Genomic DNA, 20,141 nt, shown 5'->3' on the forward strand with positions numbered 1-20,141 from the left:
GGGCCATGGGCCCCAAGGTGGTCCAGAATGAACAGAACATGACACATTTCGCGGGCTTAAGGACAATAAACCAAGGAGAGCTTGTTTTAGAACATTTTTCGGGGAGAAGGAGGACGAATTGAGATGATCTGATCTTGATCTGCCACTGGCGACAATGCCGAAGTAATAATTTAACTGCCTTGCCCATATTTTCACTTGTCACTCACCGTAAGGTTTTAGACTGTAAGGAAGCCTTAAATCCATTTAGTATAAGATATCTACTGCCTTTGCTTATGATGACTATGGTTTTGTTAATTATCTGAGTCCACGATTTAAAAGCTATGGAAGCGTTTTCTTTTGCTTAAAAAGAGAATCTTGTCTTGAATGTCACATATTTTTTTGAATATATTTCAAAGTCTTGTTCTTTTTATGAATGATGTTTGGGATACTCAGTTGACTCATTTTCAATTACTCCAAACTTCTCCTGCGCGCCGTAATTGTATAGTTCACCTTCCAGCGTGGTTGTGCTCCCTCTCTTGCTTGGCTGGACAGCCGGCACAAGTGTCAGAATTTGTGCCTTATGGACCGGTGGCTTCTAAAGGATTTTAAGAATGGCGCGGAGAAAGAATTCTGAGTCCATAGGAAATGATAGTGAATTTAGGGATAACTACATTGAGGAGCCCGACTTCAGTGACCCGGAGGATTTTGAAGATGACATAGACAATGAAGGTGAGGGTGCGGTGAAAGAAATCCGTATGGAACTCATGGGCCGGGGGTTGGTACCTTCCGGTGCCGACATTGCCGATCTAGAATTGGAGGACTATGCATACTTTGGGGAGTGTTTAAAGAATCCATGCTTCTCATAAGGATTGGTGAACTATGTTTTGTGAATGCTCTTAAATGGTAACATATGTCATAAATGTTAGTATTAAAGCACAACAGCCAAAGAGCTTTTGAGAAAGATGATACCAAAATATTGTCCTGGTATTGAACATATTGTTAATTTTCAATTTTGGCAGGACAATTTTAGTCATCTATGGCGCTGAAACTTAGTTAAAAATTAATTTGTGTCAAATGATTTGTATTACCAGAATGGGCGACACATTTACCAGGGTACACAGCCATGAGTAAAGTATTTTGTTTATTTTTGTGGTATTATCTGCAAGGCATGAGGAACAGCTCAGGTCTCATTATGTAAATGCAAATACAAAAAGGTATACAGGTGGTATAAATGGCTATTTAATGCTGTACCATGCTAGCACATGTTGTGTTCTCACTTTGAAATTGTGTACAAGCTGGAAAAGCATTGTGAAATTTTCTGGTTCTGGAAGTCTAGCATGAGGCATTTTCATACAGCCAGTCAAGTCTGATTAATCTATCTGTTCCACCATGTGCTTACATGATTTTGTGTACTGATCCTAAAATTGAGTTGAAGGTTAAATTGTTTTTTATTGACATTTTTTCAAACAAATGGTAAGGGCTTTAAAATACCTGAGCATTATCATAATCCTTGAAAGTATTGGCTCTATGCCCTGATATTTGTGGTGAGTTGGCACCACCTTAGAGGACTTGTAATCAAACGTGACTCATCATCATGCAGTTTACATGCATGTGATCAGCCTTTGGATACAGGCTTTGTCCAATTTTAACGCACCTGTGTGTGTAAGCACTCCGCACAAAAGTGTGAAATAGAACAGTTATTTTGTCATAGTTACCCACAACCTATTTTTGTTCCCTTTTAATTTTGTCTTCTAGTTAAGATTTGGATTGATGAAACTTTAGACTGAAGGTGCTAAGAAGGTCCAAACTTTATTTGCTAAGTATAGCTATATCCACATCTGAAATCAGGGCACCTCTATATCCTGATAGCTTGGTTATAGCTCCTTCACTCCTCTTCACCCATTCTTGACAGGGCAAGCTCATGTGGCCTAGGATCATCACAATATTCCCCATCTGGGATGGCCTGCAGATGGCTGTAGCTGTTTGATGATGTCAGAGGGTAGATTAAGCTACCAAATAATGCTGCATAGTAGTCTTCCACCATAGAATTATGCTGTTCACCCAGAACTTTACAATCAGGGGTGGTATCATGGGAGATGCAACAACCACTGCTTGGTGTTAGGACTGGCCCCAAAGGTCCAGGTGATCAAAAGATTCAAACTAAATCTTCTTAGAAAATGAAGTTTTGAGCACAAATTGTGTTGCATGTTCAACTTGCTGTGGCCTATAATTTGGTCATCATGCAATACCTGTGGTTTGGTGGTAAAATTGGGCCACTTCCTCAGAGGCGGGCTACATAGCCTGTAGAGTTGTGCGTGGCTCCCCGGGGTACAGCAGCAATCCTATTATTTCAACAGTTTGTAACCCAATTGCTGAGTTCCCTGATGATCAGAGTTTAATGTCCCAAATTAACTATTGAGTCCTTTGATTTAATAACACAGTTTCTAAACCTGTGCAAATTCACAGTGAGTGACAAAGACTTCTGGCTATCATTGATGCTGTACTTAAGTGTTCATTAAATGCATGACAACTAAAGAATAGGAAGTCTGAGGTTTATGTACACAATTCGGATTCAATTTATAGCACACAATGTATCCATCATGATAGCCCAGCTGGTTAGAGTGCCTGTCTTGTCCACCCACCCATTGTGGGATGGGTATGAGGGTATGTGCCCTAGACTGGGATGGTCTGTGGTGGGTAGCAGTAAATGCTTTAAATGTGTGGTGATATCATGGGGCAGGACAGCCTTTGCCAAGCACTGTAGTATGGTCTTTGCTAAAACTAAGCTCGCAATTTGCCCTAACTTTCACCTCCCAATTGTGCCATGAAAATGGAGTTTCAGGAGAGCATGGTATCAATCAGGGCTCACATAACAAGCACCACTTAGCAGTAGCTCTGCTCCAAGAAATCCATCTGTTCAAAAAGCTTTGACTCAGTCTAAAAAAGTTAAGTCAGGAATTCACAGCAGTTTAAGGTGTAATCTGCACTCTGCACCAATGTTAAGTATGTTCTTAAACAAATATAGCTCGAGTTGTGCAATTCTTAGGCTTATTATCCATCCATCCATATTTCTACATGCAGCTTTTTCCCTATAGCTGCAACATTGCTTAAAACATCCTTTATTTTCAGATTTTTTGGTTGGTCATCTCTTATGATCTGTTAATGATGATGGTATTAGTTATGTACAGAGTACACTTACCAAAATGAAATGCATTGGTTCATAAAAAGCTGGGGTAACACATCAATCATGCGGATAAATGAATTAAGCAGCTACCAACTATCAGGCCATGTGTGGGGGTGCCTATTGGTGTGGTATGTAATGGTGATGTCAGAAATGCAAGATGTGTAACTAGCAATTTTGTAATTGTTCAGGAGAGTATTTTTTGTGATATTTTTGTATCATGGTCATAAATAAGCAGCAAGAAGCAGAAATCATACACCAATGGCAAGACAAAATTATTTCCTATCTGACAATGTAAAAACAATATATAACCAAAACATTCTGTGGTGTTGACAGTGGAGGATTGTTTTTGTCACAAGAAGAGTTTATTGAAGACTGACAGTGTTCAAAGTCAAAAGCCTGTGTCTGGATAAAAACAAATCTGATGGCATACACACTTTTTGTCAGTTATGAGAGGGGTTGTAGCAAGGTCTTGTAGCTCAGCAAAAACACAAGTATTTGTGCAGTTACATGTTTTGTCCTACGCAGTTGGTAAAATAAAGCCAAAGCAATATGTAAACAACTCACCTCTATTCCTCATGCACATTGGTGGAGTAGCTTAGTTGTGGCCTGTAGGTCAAGTCATTCTGAGGTCAAGGTAAAAACTTACAGCTTCTGACCTGACATCAGAGTATCACTCTTAGTTGCAGAGGGACCCAACCATGACACATGTAATTGTCAATGTTTCATCTTGATCAGGGCAATTGGTTATGAAAACCGAGTTGTCTGCAAGCAAGAAATGGACATTTGTCAGAATGGCAGCTTTTGACCTAACCTGGGGTCACCATGTTTGCAACTGGGAGAGGGCATTAGATATGGTGCATCAAGTGGGGAGGGTTTTTCGCCAATTGAAGCAATATGCCTCAAAGACCAAGCCTTATGTAAGTAAAGATGAAACCGTGAAAATCGATTCACTTTGACCTGTTTTAAGAGTCGCTACAGTTGGGTCTTTCAGAAATGTTGTGTTGAATGGTGAAGGGTTGGCACCAATCTGAGCAATAGGTGCTGATGCCTGAGTCATCCGGTTTTGCACGTGGAATTTTTTATTCGCATTTTTGATGCATTTTACCTGAGATTAGGCCACTGTGCTGCCACTCCATCCAGGATTTAGCATGTTGAAAAGCTTGGCGTAGGTCTCAGCGATTGGGCGAACAGTGTCGCCGAGAACCAGCTGGTCCACTTGGAACGTTCGTCCGTACCGAACCGATGGTCCAGTTGTGAGAGCGCCTGTCTTCTGATTCATCTACCCGCAGCGGCGTGGGTGCGGACCCTTTGGGCGCTTGCCATTCGCCGTTGACTGGAATGGCAGCGCCTGCGACCAAATTCATGCGGCGCCAAAGGGCAGGACGGATCGTGCCGAGCATTGCGGCTCGTTGAGCTTTCGCTGTGAACTTCTGCCGATGGTCTGCAATTGCGCAATTGGAGGGTGGGGCCCTGGAGGTCGGGGATCGCGCACCAAGCACCGCCTAGCGTGGTCTGTAATTCCAGCGACCCATCCAGTCGAAAATTCCCGAACTAAAAATCTGCAAAAATGCGCTTTTAGTTCCTCCCGTTCCTTGTTCCTTCTGTTCTAGCTTAAGTTGGCCAACAGGCACCCTCCTTTTCAAAGAATCTTCTAAAAGGCTATTTAGATAGACGGCGCAGACCCATCGTGAAAATGCATGTACTTGCATGAATTTGCAAACAGATTGGGCAAACGAACATTTTATAATGACAAAAACGCGTAGTTGGTCAACGTATAACGCTTGTCATTGACAAAAACGCGTACCTTCACAGATGCGTGCTTTTGGCACAGCAGTGACAGGGCGCACAGACATTTGGGGCTCGTTTTTCACGGATGCGCGCTAGTTACTCGTTTCTGTCTTTGAAAAACGTTACTGGCATTACTGATACGCGAAGCTACCAAGCTCATATCAATTCCTTTTATATCATGAGCACACTTGTACCATTTGCTTAACATATATGGCTAGGGGCAAATCTTATGATGCCATTGACCTCATTTCGGGAAGAATGTTGGTAGCGCGCTTTTGTTTTTTCGTTGTTGTTTTTTACTTTGTGCGGCAGAACGCAGGTATGTTAACCACTGCACGTTTGGGAAATCAGAGATACGGGGTTTGATTCCTCGCGGTGCCCGCCCTTCCTGCCAGGGTGAGGGGCAGGCGGCGTCATGTAGCCTCGTGAGCCGAGTGCGTCGCGAAGCCCCAGTGACGCGCATTACATGTGTGGAGGAATGAGTACTTTCATGGGCATCCAATAGATAGCTTTATAGTTTTAAGCTGTTGATAGTTTTATAGCTATCATCTGTGTTCTTTGTTTTCAGAACTTCTGGGAGATGTGCTCCATCTCAAGCCGAAGGAGACAGGGGGATTTGACTCCATCATTGTGGTGGATGGAATTCCACGGGTGGCCAAAGAGGAGAAAAAGTAAGGAAGTCAGATGTGTTGAAGGGTATTGCAACATTGCTCACGTCCATGTTTCTCATTGGTGTGTTGTGCAAGATGGAGCATGTGGTGTCAGAACCAGGCGTTTATTATGAAAAGGTTGTAGTAGTTTTGCCTATAGTTGTATTTGAAAGGACAGTATTTCCCCAGAAAGTTTTTTGTAAGTGATCCTAGCATTTCCACCGGCATGTAACGGATAATTTTTGTAAGTGATCCTGGCATTTCTACTGGCATGTAAGTCTCACCACTTCTGAAGCATGTGATCTTCTTGCATCTGTGTGTTTCTCGCCCACCTACTTTGACATTTATTTTCGAACAGAGCGGGCTCGGATGAGAAAACTCGGCTAGAAAAGCTCCAGAACATCGTCAGGAAAATATACACCAACTACGGCACCATCACCAACGAGTTCTGGCCCATCGACTCGGACAACAAGACAAAGGGGTGAGTTTGCCTGCCCTTACACATGTGGAGCCACCCCTGCACGAGATCTGGTCTCCTTATAAATATGTGCAAAACATGTTATGATATAGAGGGTGTAATATCAATCATGCTCTTGAATTAAGTGATGTCACCGCAGTTGAATGGCCTTTCTTTGTGGCGTGCAAAGTTCTGAAGCTTGTCGTGGTTGTGGAGAACGTCGCAACACCAACACTATTGCATTGCAGATATTTGCATGCCCTGGCAGCCAGATTCTCTCCATTGTCTCCATGTTGTGTCTCAGTTAATCTGGGTGAGCCATTTCAGGCAATGCTTCTCAATTGCCTGCAGTGAGCAACGGCTGTTCACTGCGCGCCTTCTGTCCCAGGTACGTCTTCTTCGAGTACAAGCGGCCAGAGCAGGCGGCTGAGGCGGTGCAGGCTACCAACGGTCACAAGCTGGACAAGGCTCACACATTCGTCGTCAATCTCTTCACCGACTTCGAGAAGTGAGTCAGTCGCTGCAATGGCTGCGTTGCAGCTTCTCAACATGCTGTAAGCCAGGTGTCCTGCTTGTGCATTTCAATGTGAATGCAATTCTGCACTTACTAGACGGGGTGATTCCCGATGCTTTTTTTAAGCAACAAATAATTGGCTCATTAGTACGACACATCCTCAATTTGACTTCTCCTGTGCACTGGACAAATAGAATGTGGCTACTTTAAAGTAGCTGCAATAATAGTGACAATAGCATAATTATTGGAAATCAAAAAAACAAAACATAATGATAAAATAGCAGTGACAACTACTCTGGCTCAACAAAGCCGTCCCTTTCGCACGTCGTGACGCCACGGCCCGGCTGCGGACGGGTCAGCCCGCGTCCAGCGGTGCGTCGGGGCGCCCCGCCCCGGTGCGGGCGACGCTCCGCCGCCTCGCCGGAGGGCGACGCGGGGCGCGGTCTGCTGACGGTCGCCCCCCCCCTTCCTCCCCCTCCCCGCCAGGTACGAGGGCATCCCCGAGGACTGGCAGCCGCCAGAGCCGCTGCCCTACCCGGACCTGGGCAACCTGCAGTACTTCCTGGAGGTGGGTGCAGCAAGTGCAGGGGCCAGGGTCGGGACTGTTGCCGCCCGGTGAGGGCGGTGTGCGGAGGAGCTTCTCTGCGCACGGACAGTGTGCAGAGGAGGCGGGCGCGTGCCACGCTCGGACAGGGGCCAGGGTCGGGACTGTTGCCGCCCGGTGAGGGCGGTGTGCAGAGGAGCGGGGCGCGTGCCACGCTCGGACAGGGGCCGGGGTCGGGACTGTTACCGCCCGGCGAGCACGCTGTGCAAAGGAGCTTCGCTGCGAGGCTGCCGTGCTGTCGCTGCGTGGCATGACGTCACGTACAACGGCAGCCCTGCGGCGGCACCGTGCCCGTCTCACCGATTCTGACTCGGCCGTCGCCAGGAACCGGAGTGCTTCAACCAGTACTCGATCCTGTCGGAGGCGGGCTTTTCGGCCGCCATCTACTCCAACTCGCAGCCGGACCCGACGCTGATCGAGGAGCGCAAGGTAGGCCGCCTCTAGCGCGAGCGCGCGCCGCTCCGGCCGTAGCGCGAGCGCGAACCGCTCCGGCCGTGGCGCGCCATCGCTATCTCGTCTTATGGCGTTGCCGGAACCTCTCGTTGTCTCACGTGCGTGCCCCCCGCCTCGTGCGGCACTCGTCTGTTGCCCGGCTGTCGTTGGCGAGGTACACCGTCTCCGGGGCGGCCGTGACGGCCGCTGCTCCTGTCGGACGATGTCATTGCGCCGTCTGACGTTTGCTGTAACCCTTCCCCTGGCGCTCTGTTTCTGCCTGTGTCTGTGACGCTGTCTCTGACCGTGTCGGGCTGTTGTGCGTCTCCCACTCCCGTTGCACTGTCGGGTCGACTGGCCAGCCGGTCGCAGGTCGTCCACGCGCCCTCCCGTTGTCGTCATCGGTCATTAAGTGGCGTCATGTCGCTGTGGTTGCTGGTGCGGGATACACCGGTTTGGGTTGGCCGCATGTTGCGAAAGCTGCTTCTGGTTTCACAACACGCGGCGCTGCGGGCACTAGCCGCAGCACGCCATCTATGTGAAGGCTGGGTCCCGATTTCCAAGCGACCATCGACGTTGCCCGTGCAAGTCTGTTGTTGGTATCCGTCAAGGTGTTGTGACTCGTTACCATCTACGATGTCGCGGTTGGTTACCATTTGCAATACTGTGACTGGCAACTATTTGCATTATCTTGTCTGGTTACCATATACAATCGGAGCAAAGTGCAGTTGGGAACCAGACGTCGTCTGACTGGTAGTTTTGCACAATATTCACACGTGCACACAAATACTGCTGGCCGGGTCACACCCAGGCCCGGTCAGAATCACGTGTGCTACAGTGACCGCCGGCACCAAATCAGAGACCCGGCCTGGACCTTCGGTCGGGTGTCAGGAAAGGGCGCGGCACATGGCCATGTTGCTGTGGGTACAGATGGGACCAGGCCACCGGGGCGGGTGCTGTGCTCCTGTTATTGCCGGACCACCGACGAATGAAGTCCTTATACGCCATGCGTATGGGGTATATATATATATATATATATATATATATATATATATATATATATACACGCCATGTATAAGCGATGCGAGGCATCCATGTGGACGTTCGTTTTGATCACGTCCTACTCGGGCATCGCTTGTGGTTGGATGATAGCGTTATACCCTGTGACGTCACACCGTTCACCCTGACGGCGCCGGCCGCCCTGACCGCGACCGCCCCCATCGCCTCAGAAATGGACGGAGAAGTACCTCAAGTGGTCGCCGCTGGGCACGTACCTGGCCACGCTGCACGCCCGGGGGGTGGCGCTGTGGGTGGGCGAGAAATTCGACCAGTTCAAGCGCTTCCTGCACCCCGGCGTCGAGTTCATCGACTTCTCGCCGTGCGAAAAGTTAGTGACGCCGCCGCAGCGCGCTGTGTGGCTGTCGTGGCGGTGAGCGGTGCGCGTGTTCCTGGCAGCGGGCTCAGCGTGGTGGTCGGTGTCGTGTGGTAGCCATCGCTCCCCCTGTCTCCATGTTGGTCAAATTGATCTCCAAAGATCTCCATGTTGGTCAAACATCGCCTGGCCGTGGGACGTGATCGAGGTCGCGGTCTCGAGGCAGCCGGCTTGCGCTCCACGTGGCCTCAGCCGCGCGTACAGGCCTTCCGAAAACGCCAGTAAACGGCAAAAGTCGCTGATGGAGTCGGCCCGACCGACCGGCCGGCCCAGCCGCCGCCGTCGCGTCCGGGTCACAGTGTCCCGAGTCTCGAGTCTCGAGTCTCGCCGTCGCTGACCGGCCGGCCGGCCGCGCCGCCGCAGGTACCTGGTGACGTTCTCGCCGATGGCGGAGAGCCACGGCCCGCCGGGCGCGCACGCCATCATCGTGTGGGAGGTGCTCACCGGCCTGGAGAAGCGCTCGTTCTCGGCCGACCGCTCCGCCACCGTCTGGCCGGCGCTCAGGTGGAGCCACAACGACAAGTACTTCGCCCGGCTGCAGCGCGTCGACCGCAAGGACGGCCCCGTCGAGACCATCAGCATCTACGAGACGCCGGTGCGTGACGGGGGGCAGGGTGGAGGGGCTGGTCACTGCGCGTCAGCTGAGGTCTTACGGGGCCCCGGAGCGGGGCTCATGACAGTGTGTCTGCCTGGGAGTCGGTTGGAGATTGCCGGGCGCTTCATGACACTCGGTGGGGTGGGAGCGTGGTGGACGCGGTGCTAGCTTTGGCCGCGCTGCGGCCGCCGCCGCCGGTGGGTGACGCGGCCGGGCTCGCTGGCCGCCCACGCTGCCGTCGGGCAAGCCGCGTCCTCGGCGTCGTTCTCGATGCGCCTGAAGATCACTGGCACCGCAGCCGACATTCATCACACCGGTGGAACTGCCTCGCTCTGTGTTGTCTGGCCGTTTCCGGTCTCCCGCGTCCACTCATCACACCGGTGGAACCGCCTCGCTCTGTGTTGTCTGGTCGTATCTGGTCTCCCGCGCCCGTTCCTCACATCGGTAGAACTGCCTCGCTCTGTGTTGTCTGGCCGTGTCTGGTCTCCCGCGCCCACTCCTTGCCGTTCCATGACGTGCCGCCGTGACGCCGCCCTCTCGGCCGCCGCAGTCGTGCGGCCTGCTGGACAAGAAGTCGCTGGAGGTGCCGGGCGTGCGCGACTTCAGCTGGTCGCCGTCCGACACCATCATCTCCTACTGGGTCGGCGAGGTCAACTACGGAGAGACGCCGGCCAGGGTCACCCTGCTCAAGATTCCCAGGTCGGTGGGACGGTGTCGACGGCGTGCCCAGGGCGGTCGGGGCTCTCAAGGGCGGCGCCACGCACGGACAGGGCGTCGTGGTCCTCGGGTTACCGCTAGACGGCTCGGGCGGTCAAACTGAGCGAACGGCTTCACGGCTGACCTGGCGACAGCTGCTCGGTGTTGCGGCGGGCGTTGGGGCAGTTCATCAGTCACGGTAGTGGCCCCTTACTGGGTTGCTGACTGCATTGGTAAAGCCGCCTGGACTGACAGCGTCGTTCCAACACGTGCACACAAATACTGCTGGCCGGGTCACATCTAGGCCCGGTCAGAATCACGTGTGCTACAGTGACCGCCGGCACCAAATCAGAGACCCGGCCTGGACCCTCGGCCGGGTGTCAGGAAAGGGCTTGGCACATGGCGTCCGGCTCTGCTGCTGCGATCGGGGCTCGCTTACCCGACTTGTCACGTGACCAGTATGAACAGTTCATGATGGGGCTGTGAATGACATTGAATACTCCACGCGAATGGTTCGCGATTTTCCCGCACTTTTCTTCAGTTTTCAGCCGTTGTCTGGCCGCAAGTGTCCTGGGCACATATATACGTTGCCGTGCCGTTTGCTTTTTACATAACGGTTTACTGTTTTGGTTTGTAGACGTGACGTGTTCTGCCCTGTCCTGACATTGCGACGGCGGGGGGAGGGGGGGGGGGGCATGCCTGCTGCTGCTGCTGCCTGATCTCCGGTCCGGTGGGACCATTGTCGCCGGGGGTGCGGCTCCGGCCCTCCCGTGAGCATCCCTCCCGTGAGCGTCCCTCCCGTGAGCGTCCCTCCCGTGAGCGTCCCTCCCGTGAGCGTCCCTCCCGTGGCCGTCCCTCCCGTGAGCGTCCCTCCCGTGAGCGTCCCTCCCGTGAGCGTCCCTCCCGTGAGCGTCCCTCCCGTGAGCGTCCCTCCCGTGAGCGTCCCTCCCGTGAGCGTCCCTCCCGTGAGCGTCCCTCCCGTGAGCGTCCCTCCCGTGGGCGTCCCTCCCGTGAGCGTCCCTCCCGTGAGCGTCCCTCCCGTGAGCGTCCCTCCCGTGAGCGTCCCTCCTGTGAGCGTCCCTCCCGTGAGCGTCCCTCCCGCGAGCGTCCCTCCCGTGAGCGTCCCTCCTGTGAGCGTCCCTCCTGTGAGCGTCCCTCCCGTGAGCGTCCCTCCCGTGAGCGTCCCTCCCGTGAGCGTCCCTCCCGTGAGCGTCCCTCCCGTGAGCGTCCCTCCCGTGAGCGTCCCTCCTGTGAGCGTCCCTCCTGTGAGCGTCCCTCCCGTGAGCATCCCTCCTGTGACCGTCCCTCCTGTGAGCGTCCCTCCCGTGAGCATCCCTCCTGTGACCGTCCCTCCTGTGACCGTCCCTCCTGTGAGCGTCCCTCCTGTGAGCGTCCCTCCTGTGAGCGTCCCTCCTGTGACGCTGCCGCGCCTCCGCAGTCGCGAGGTGATCCGCACCAAGAACCTGTTCTCCGTGATCGACCTCAAGATGCACTGGCAGAGCTCGGGCGAGCACCTGTGCGTCAAGGTGGACCGCTACAACCGCGCCAAGAAGGAGAAGGACGACACCATCAAATACGTGGTGCGTGCGGCGCGGCCGGGCTGCCGGCGCGGTGTGGCGCTGTCAGCACTGTCCGGGGAGGGGAGGGGTGCGAGCGAGGCGCGGCCGAGTGCGTCACCTGGGCAGGTTGGGCGTGGCGTGTGAGGTTGGCGTCGGTTATGGTGGGCGGTGTTGGTAGTGGCGCTTGGGTTTGGAATATGAGCGTAGCCAGAGGGAACAGTTGTCGCGACTCGACGGCTCGGAACTATTTTTTGCTAAAATGCCGTCGGCTCTGTTCCCGCTTCAGAGCTTGCGTCTTCTGACTCGAGTGCTGTGGAAGTTGGCGACACGGTGCTGTAGGTTGACCGTGGATGGATACAAAAATACTAGGCTCGAATTTCTCGGAGGAAAGTTTACTTCCACCCGTGTGAAAGGTAGTGACACCGCTGACGACCGGTTCAGCGCATCGGTGAGTAATCCGAGATCTCTCACCACTCGACCGCGCCGCCAGGGCGTGCACTACAACTTCGAGATCTTCCACCTGCGGGAGAAGAACGTGCCGGTCGACTCGATGGAGATCAAGGACAAGATCATGGCGTTCGCCTGGGAGCCGGTGGGCTCCAAGTTCGCCATCGTCACCGCCGTCGGCAACTCGTTCAACGTCTGCTTCTACTGCGTCAAGAGCGGCACGGAGCCGGCACTGCTGAGTGAGCGCGAGGATCGGGGGAGACAGAGGCTGTCCGCCATTAGACAATGGCGAACAGCGGGTTTTTTCCGTGATTGCACAGTGTTGTATTTGTCGCAAGGCGTGTGGGTGGAGGGAGTGTAGTGAGGTGATGTGGTGTTTTTTCCGTGGCTGCTCAGTGTTGTGTTTGTCGCAAAGTGTGTGGGTCGAGGAAGTGTAGTGAGGTGATGTGGTGTTTTTTTCCGTGGTTGCTCAGTGTTGTGTTTGTCGCGAGGTGCGTGGGTGGAGGAAGTGTAGTGGGGTGATGTGAATTAACGGGCGTATTCGCTTGGAGTCACGGGAAAAGTTCTTGCTTTTTGCATTATCTGTATCCTGAGCAGTCTGCTTGTGATAATTAAGTAGCTATAACGTGACGACTGATAATGATATCGATGGTGATGATGGACAGAATATTGTGTAAAAGGTTAAATGATGCGTAGCAGTAATGTCTGTACTGGAGGGCATTTCCCGTCCGTTCTCTGGCAATCTGTTCACGCCGCCTCCCCGCGTGCGGCAGAGACGCTGGAGAAGAAGGCTTGCAACCACCTGTTTTGGTCGCCGCGCGGGCAGCACGTGATCCTGGCCGGCCTGCTCAACATGAACGGCGTGTTCGAGTTCGTCGACACCAAGTGAGCGGCCGGCTGTGCGCGATCTCCGCGCCGACGGGGGACACCTTGCCCAGGGCTCCGACAGTGGCGAGCGTCGGTCCCGATTGGGGCTCGCGCGTGCGGGGCCGCTGTCGCGACGAACTGCGGCCTGGCAGCGGTCACCGGCCGCGGGGCGTTGGCTCCCGGTGTGGCGCCGTGTGGTGACGTCACCGCGGGTGCCGGTGTTTCACGACGAGCGAGTCGAGACGAAGGTGGCAACAGCGGGTCGGGGCCAGGACGCCTCGCGCCGCTTCGCCCTCGCGGCTGGCGTCAGCCGCGTGTCTGCCCGCGGTCGCCGCCCGTCCGCGGCCGCCACCCTAACCTCCGCCGTCCGTTGCAGCGACTTCACGGTGATGGGCTCCGGCGAGCACTTCATGTGCACGTACGTCGAGTGGGAACCCGACCGGGCGGTACGTCTTCAACGGCCGTCTCCTGGTGGGGCCACAAGGTGACAACGGCTTCTGGCTGTGGACGTTCCAGGGCCGCGTCACGCACCGTCACAAACGTGGACCGGCTGTGTAACGTGCAGTGGCGCCCGGCGGCCCAAGTCGCTGCTCTCGGAGCGCCAGATCAAGAACATCAAGAAGAACCTGCAGAAGTATGGCGCTCAGTTCGACATCAAGGACAAGATGCGCGCTAGCCGCGCGTCTAAGGTACGTATGTGCAGAGAGAGAGCGAGAGAGAGAGAGAGAGAGAGCAGAGGATACGAGAGAGAGAGAGAGAGAGAGAGAGAGAGAGAGAGAGAGAGAGAGAGAGAGAGAGAGATAGAGAGACAGAGAGAGAAGAGAGAGAGAGAGAGAGGAGGAGAGAGAGAGATAGAAGAGAGAGAAGAAGAGAGAGAGAGAGAGAGAGAGAGAGAGAGAGAGAGAGGAGAGAGAGAGAGAGGAGAGAGAGAGAGTAGAGAGAGAGAGAGAGAGAGAGAGAGAGAGGGGGGGGGGGGGACTGCCTGGCCTTGTTTCTTCGGGACGCAGCGTTGGCAGCGCGACACGTCTGTATTTTCGTACAAGCGTGCGCTCATTAGCATAATGTCGCGGCTCCTGACAACGGCAACTGGGATGGTCTGTATTTGTAAGCGTCATTTTCCGAACAGGCCAGGACTTGCTGGGACAGTGCGTTCTCTCCAACCATAGCGGGGACGCTGTGAACTCTCCGCGCTGGGGCTCTCCGAACTGTCCCGTCTCACCTCGTGCCGTGTGCCGTATGTCGTCTGCCGGCCAGGCCGCGCCGCCGCTCTATCCGGTGCCGGCTGAGGAAGAGAGGGGGGGGGGGGGGGCGCCTCGGAGTACGCGCGGCACAGCGGTGGTCGGGCCGCGCCGACCGCGCCCGAGCGCGCCGCCGAGCCCGTGGCGGCCGGGGCTGACCGCCGCCCGTCGCCGTCTGCCGCAGGAGCTGATCGAAGGACGCCAGAAGCTGGTGAAGGAGTTCACCGAGTACCGCGCCCAGTGCATCGAGGAGTGGAAGAAGCAGAAGCCGCGCCGGCTGGAGCTACGCGGCGGTAAGCAAGAGAGCGGGAAGGGAGGGGCGCTCAGCCCTAACGCCGTTGGCTGTGGCGCTCGCTGCTCCGCTGGCGCGGTGTCCGTGTGCTGCTCAGGAAGACTGGCTGCGCAGGCGTGGTGGGCTGTTCAGCTTAGGTTTGCTGTCATTGATGGTTGTGGGGTTATCGTCGGTCTGCCAGGGACCCATTGGTTGTCCATTGCGTCTGCTAGGCTACCACTAGTCTGTGACGTAGTCATCCGGGGCTTGTTTGGTGCTGATCAGTCCATGCCAGCCGCGATTCTGTACGCATTCTATGGTAAGCTATTGATACGCTCGGTTAGATTAATGATAGGTTCGCGCATTTGTCCGTCCTTTATCGGTGTGTTGATTGGGGGTGCCGTGTTTTCCGCACGCTCCGACTCGTAGCCGCCTGTTCTCTCCGAGGGGCGGAATGACCACAATCAATCTCCTTGTGTGCCCCCTTCATCCCATACCTGTCGCCACTGACGCCCGCCTGATTCATCTGCCCCGTGATGTCGGCGCTGTCACACTGCGTCCTCCTGTCCCTCCCTCTGTTCGTCCTTCACCCTCGGTCGTGTGCAGCGCCTCATCGCGCCTGCCCCGCCACCAGCGCCCCACTGACCCTGCCCCGCTCCCTTCCGCCAGGCGTCGACACCGACTCGCTGCAGTCGAGCGGGGGCGACATGGAAGAAGAAAGTGTGGAACTGATCGTCAAGAAGGAAGTTACCATCATCACTTAGCCCGCAGTGGTGCCGTCGCGTCGTGCCGCCCGCCCCTTCGCGCTCTCGCCCCGGTGACGGTGCCCGGGTGACGGGCTTTCGCGTCGCGTCGCGTCGCTTCCGTGGGGCGAGCCACCGGCGCCGGCCGCCGCCGCCGCCCGCGCCGCCGCCCTGGTGATGGGAGAATTCTCGGTGGGCTGCCCTAGAGCTAATAAAATGCTTTTCCGACGGACTCGGTGGTGTGCCGTGGTGCGGCGCGCGCGGGCGTGTCAGCCGAAGACGGGAGCAGCGCGGCCGACTGGCGCCCGCGAGAGGCTGGCCCGCACCGCCCGGTCCGCGGTCGCCGGTCCCAGCTGAGCGGAGCTGACAGCCTGAAGTCAGCGCCGGGGGCGGCCGGCACCAGATCGGCTCCACGATCCGCCGTCCTCTTGCCTATCTGTGTGTGTATGTGTGTGTGTGTGTGTGCGCGCGTGTGTGTGTGTGTGTGTGTGCGCGTGTGCTGTGTATGCGTGCGCGTTCGTGTGTGCGTGTGCGTGTATGTGTGTGTGTGTGTGCGTGCGCGCGTGTGTGTGTGTGTATGTGTGTGTGTGTGTGTGTGTGTGCGTGCGTGCGTGCGTGCGTGTATGTGTGTGTGCGTGTGTGTGTGTGTGTGTGTGTGTGTGCCGTGGCTCAAGGGGCTGGTGAGCCGTTGGGGTCTGGACGATGGCCCTGATTGCGGCCGACCGGCACGCTGCGGTGTGCGGCGCTCGCCGCCGCGCGGGCGACGAGCGATGCGCGCCGGCCGGCCCGTTTCCTGTCGGGCGCCACGTGTCCCGCCACCGAGTAGCGGCTGCTGGCGGCCCGCATTTGCCTCCAACCAGTGTCCCACTCCGAGAAGGGGGGGGGGGCGGCGATGAGGGCCCTCACTGGCACAAAGTGCTCTCCGGCCGGCGCAGAGGTCCAACAACCGGCACAGGGACCCTAATTGAGTCGGTCGGACCCCTAGCCGAAACGGCAGGAGACCCCTGCCCCAGTTCTGGAGCCCTTGCGGAGTGCGACACTCTTCTGATACCGCCCTCCCTGTTCAGGAAAGGGGCCATTTGCTCTGGGCCTCTCGCCGACGCAGGATCGCCCGTTAGGCGCTGTCTCCCCGGTCGACGACAGGAACCGATCTTCTCAGGGCGCCAACTTGTAAAAAGGAGGTAGTGGCCAAGTGGTTACCCCTCCCCCCCCCCCCCGGGTTTCACGTGGAGGCCCGGACTCGAATCCCGGGTACGCGGTAGCTCCCGAACAATCCTTAACCTCCGCAGTCGCTGGCGCAGTGTTGCGGATGTGTGCTTGGAGCGCTCAAAACGCTCCCAGAGTTCCATTACATTGAACTCTATGGGATCTTGGACTCGCCTTGGGATTCAGACACGCATCCGGGTCATGCTCCTTTTTTACTAAAAGATCATTGTGAGAGTCATTTTTGCCGACATTGGCAGAGCCCGCCGTTTTCTCCGCTAACGAAGCGAGCCCCCGAGCCGGCTGCTTGGTACTGGTGGTCTCTGCCTGACGTAGGCCTGCCTCTCAGACTTAAGGTCGATCATCTAACGGTGCGACCGTCCCTCGTCGGCCCAGGAGGCCCCGCTCGGCTCGAGAGGCCATGGGTCTAGCCAGTCCAGCAGGGCATTCGGGGTCCCCACTTGGGCCCTTGATCATGGGATCTAATAGGGAACGGGCCCACTCACCGTGACCCCTATCTGGTCGCCCTGGATCTAACGTAGAGCACACGGGCTCCACGACATTAGTGCTGCAACAAAAACGACCGACAGGAATGTTACATTACTTCTGCCAATGCTTATACGCGGCATAATCATTGCTACGTGACCAAACACATGCTGCAAAAACCTGTGCTTGTCATTGCCTCTGTTGCAAACGCTTTTACAGTTATTAGTAAGACGTGGCATTGCTTTCACCGCAAGACCTTATCCTGGACATTAGTGCTACCCGACAAAACTTGTGCTTCGAAAATTGATACCGCTCATTACTTCTACCGCAAAAACACAGACAGTCATTAACCGTGCACGACCTTAACTTCTACTTCAAAGACTTGAATGCGGTATTGGTGCTACTCAGCACAACTTATGCTTCACAAACCTTCATCTGTCATTACGCGTACTGAAGAAACTTATGCCACCAATGTTTATACGCGGCATTACTGCTACTGCGAACTTGTGCGCGACATTAGTGCTGCAACAGACTTTTGGTCTTTTTAGGAAACAAATTTGTAAGAAGAGAAATTTTATAACTTTGTTTTATTATTATATTTTGCAAAGAAATTTCATGCTTTGTGCTTTTTTCCTAGAACAACTGACCTAAGACAGCAGGGGGTTTGGCGAGCCATCAAAAAGTCCAGGATCGCAGCGTCCAGTGTTCATAAAGTCCAGAAAACGTCCAATTCCGTGCCCATTGGGGACGTTCATGGGGTCCAGGGACGCAAAGCACAGAGTCGCAAAGTCCAGAGTCATAAAGTCCAGTGTTCAGAACGTCCAGTATCCATGGCAACCAGGCTAGTTTAGATTCATGCCGCTAGATAACACTACAGAAGCATCTTTGAGGCCTGCCGCTATTTCCCTCTTTTGTCAACAGATGGCACTGTCAACCTGGCGCTCCACTGGTGATCACGTGATGCGTACAGTCAAGTATGGTTACTATAAATAACCTAGACACCTGGCGGCCCTGTTCAGCCTGGGCGCGGCCGCGCCCCGGGGCTCACTGGCGGACTGGGCGCAGACTTGCCGGGCGTGGCGAGGTCGGAGGCATGGCGGGCGGCGCGGGCTCGGCGGGGACCGCTGCGCCTGCGGGATAAGCGGGCTCTCCCGCCCCTCCACTGCTGTCGGGACCCCAAATGCCGGAGTACACTCGGTTGCTCATTGGCCCTTTATGTTCCTTCATGTTGGTATCGGGTCATATCTGGATCTGTCCACTTGCTTGGAGTATCCCGTGCTATTCCTGAGGCCCCATATAAGGTGACGCTCCGAGGCACTCGGTGCTCAGGGGCCCTCTTCATTGACCTATGGCTCTTTCCCTTTTTAAGCCTATTTTCTGAGGACCCTTGACTTGTCAGAGCACTCTCTGTTGACCTGCCCGGGCACTCTTGATTACACAGGGGTGTTAATTCATATACACTGATCTTCGGTTATTGCGCTTTGTTCAGGGGATCCTGTCCTCCGGCCGGGTTATATGTGTTTGCCTGCCGGGGTGCCCCCGCTCGTTCAGGGGTCCCACCATATTGGTGTAAGGTTCTTCTCGTTTGTTATGAAGACCCTCCACTGTTAACTGGAGCCTCTTTATTGGCCTGCCACAGCAGTTTCGATTGCTCAGGTGCCGTCCTTACTAGTCTCGGGTTTTTCCATATTATAGGAGCGCCTACGTCGTTGAGGGGGACCTATAACTTAATCATTTTTATTTCATTTAATTTGTATATGCTTCTTACCGACCGATGACGGAATTTGCGGCTGTGCCGATTAGCCGATGAATTCGTTCTTGTTATTGTCGAACATAATTTTACACGCCGCCCACGTCGTGCACCTTATTTCCGTTGTTTATGGAATTTGTGACGATTTTTGTACTTACACGTTACGTTTTAATAGATTTTGAAGGATAAGATATTATGTATTCCCTCGCAACAGATAAAGCAAAAACTCTGTATTACTCTGCAGCCATCAGCTGATTTCATCAGCTACCCGGCTAACCGCATATAAGCTAGAAATCAAGATTGTGCTTGATTTGTATGATATTTAGCAGCCAATTTAAGTATATGTTGCTATGTTTTCTTCGAAATGTTTGGCCTTAAAATGACAGGATTCACCATGTTCTGACGAAAATGAACAAGCTCCATGTATTTGCGTACGAAGCACGCCTAGTTTTCTAGGGCAGCGTGCAATGAGCTAGGCTCCCGCATGCAAACTGCATGCATATGAATTTTAAAACTTAATGGCCGGAAAACGAGGATTTTTGGTGGATAGAAACCTACACTCTAGGGAACTTGCAAAGTAGGAGACCTTCTTCAGTTTTCTAGCATTTACGCAGCCTACATGCGTGAATATTTAGTTACCGTAAAGTTTACTGCTTCTGATCACCCCGATATCGTGTTGTGTTAGTTTTGGTCGGTGTTTTGCCCGAATTGCACAGAGCGTTTAATGATGATGTATACATACATACATACGAACATACATACATACAAACATACATACATACACACGCACATATATATATATATATATATATATATATATATATATATATATGTATATACTTTTATGACGACAGACATGCGAAGTTCGAATAACTCGCACGGTATATGACTGCTGACTGGCTCTTCTGTACACCTGGCTCTTCATTTCATGTCGGCACCTTAGACACTTTAAATCAGAGCATAAAACACGAGCATGCAAACCAACAATAAAGTTTTCACTGAGCAGCACTCACTGCTGTTTTGACTTGGCAACAACAAACAATTATTTAGCCATGCTGAAGACATTATTAGCACCACACACTGTTAACAACACAATCAACACAGCAAATCACAACACTGCTTGCCAATCGCCCAATACTCGTGCCATTCATCGGCGTCTTGTTCCCTGTCCAAGTAATTTATTTGTGATGCTGCTCCAAAGAGATAATTCAGTAGTTTGCTTCATTATTGCTTAGAAGTCGTTTGT

At 53.9% G+C, this 20,141-nt stretch overlaps 1 protein-coding gene across 1 annotated transcript; it reads left to right on the forward strand.

The window, feature by feature from the left end:
* Window positions 1-501: 501 nt before the first annotated feature.
* Window positions 502-15,615, forward strand: LOC119095616 (eukaryotic translation initiation factor 3 subunit B-like). The gene is given in 19 exon segments (XM_037218474.1): window positions 502-708; window positions 5,520-5,622; window positions 5,960-6,082; window positions 6,447-6,566; window positions 7,059-7,140; window positions 7,501-7,605; window positions 8,838-8,995; window positions 9,404-9,635; window positions 10,186-10,334; window positions 11,770-11,911; window positions 12,381-12,576; window positions 13,111-13,222; window positions 13,581-13,641; window positions 13,644-13,686; window positions 13,689-13,741; window positions 13,743-13,778; window positions 13,780-13,893; window positions 14,627-14,735; window positions 15,383-15,615. Coding segments are annotated over 19 exon segments (2,151 nt in total). The 5' UTR covers window positions 502-590; the 3' UTR covers window positions 15,478-15,615.
* The last annotated feature ends 4,526 nt before the right edge of the window (window positions 15,616-20,141 follow it).

Source organism: Pollicipes pollicipes, unplaced genomic scaffold (assembly GCF_011947565.3).
Source record: "Pollicipes pollicipes isolate AB1234 unplaced genomic scaffold, Ppol_2.1 Scaffold_4219;HRSCAF=4965_pilon_pilon_pilon, whole genome shotgun sequence".
Lineage (NCBI taxonomy): Eukaryota > Metazoa > Arthropoda > Thecostraca > Pollicipedomorpha > Pollicipedidae > Pollicipes > Pollicipes pollicipes.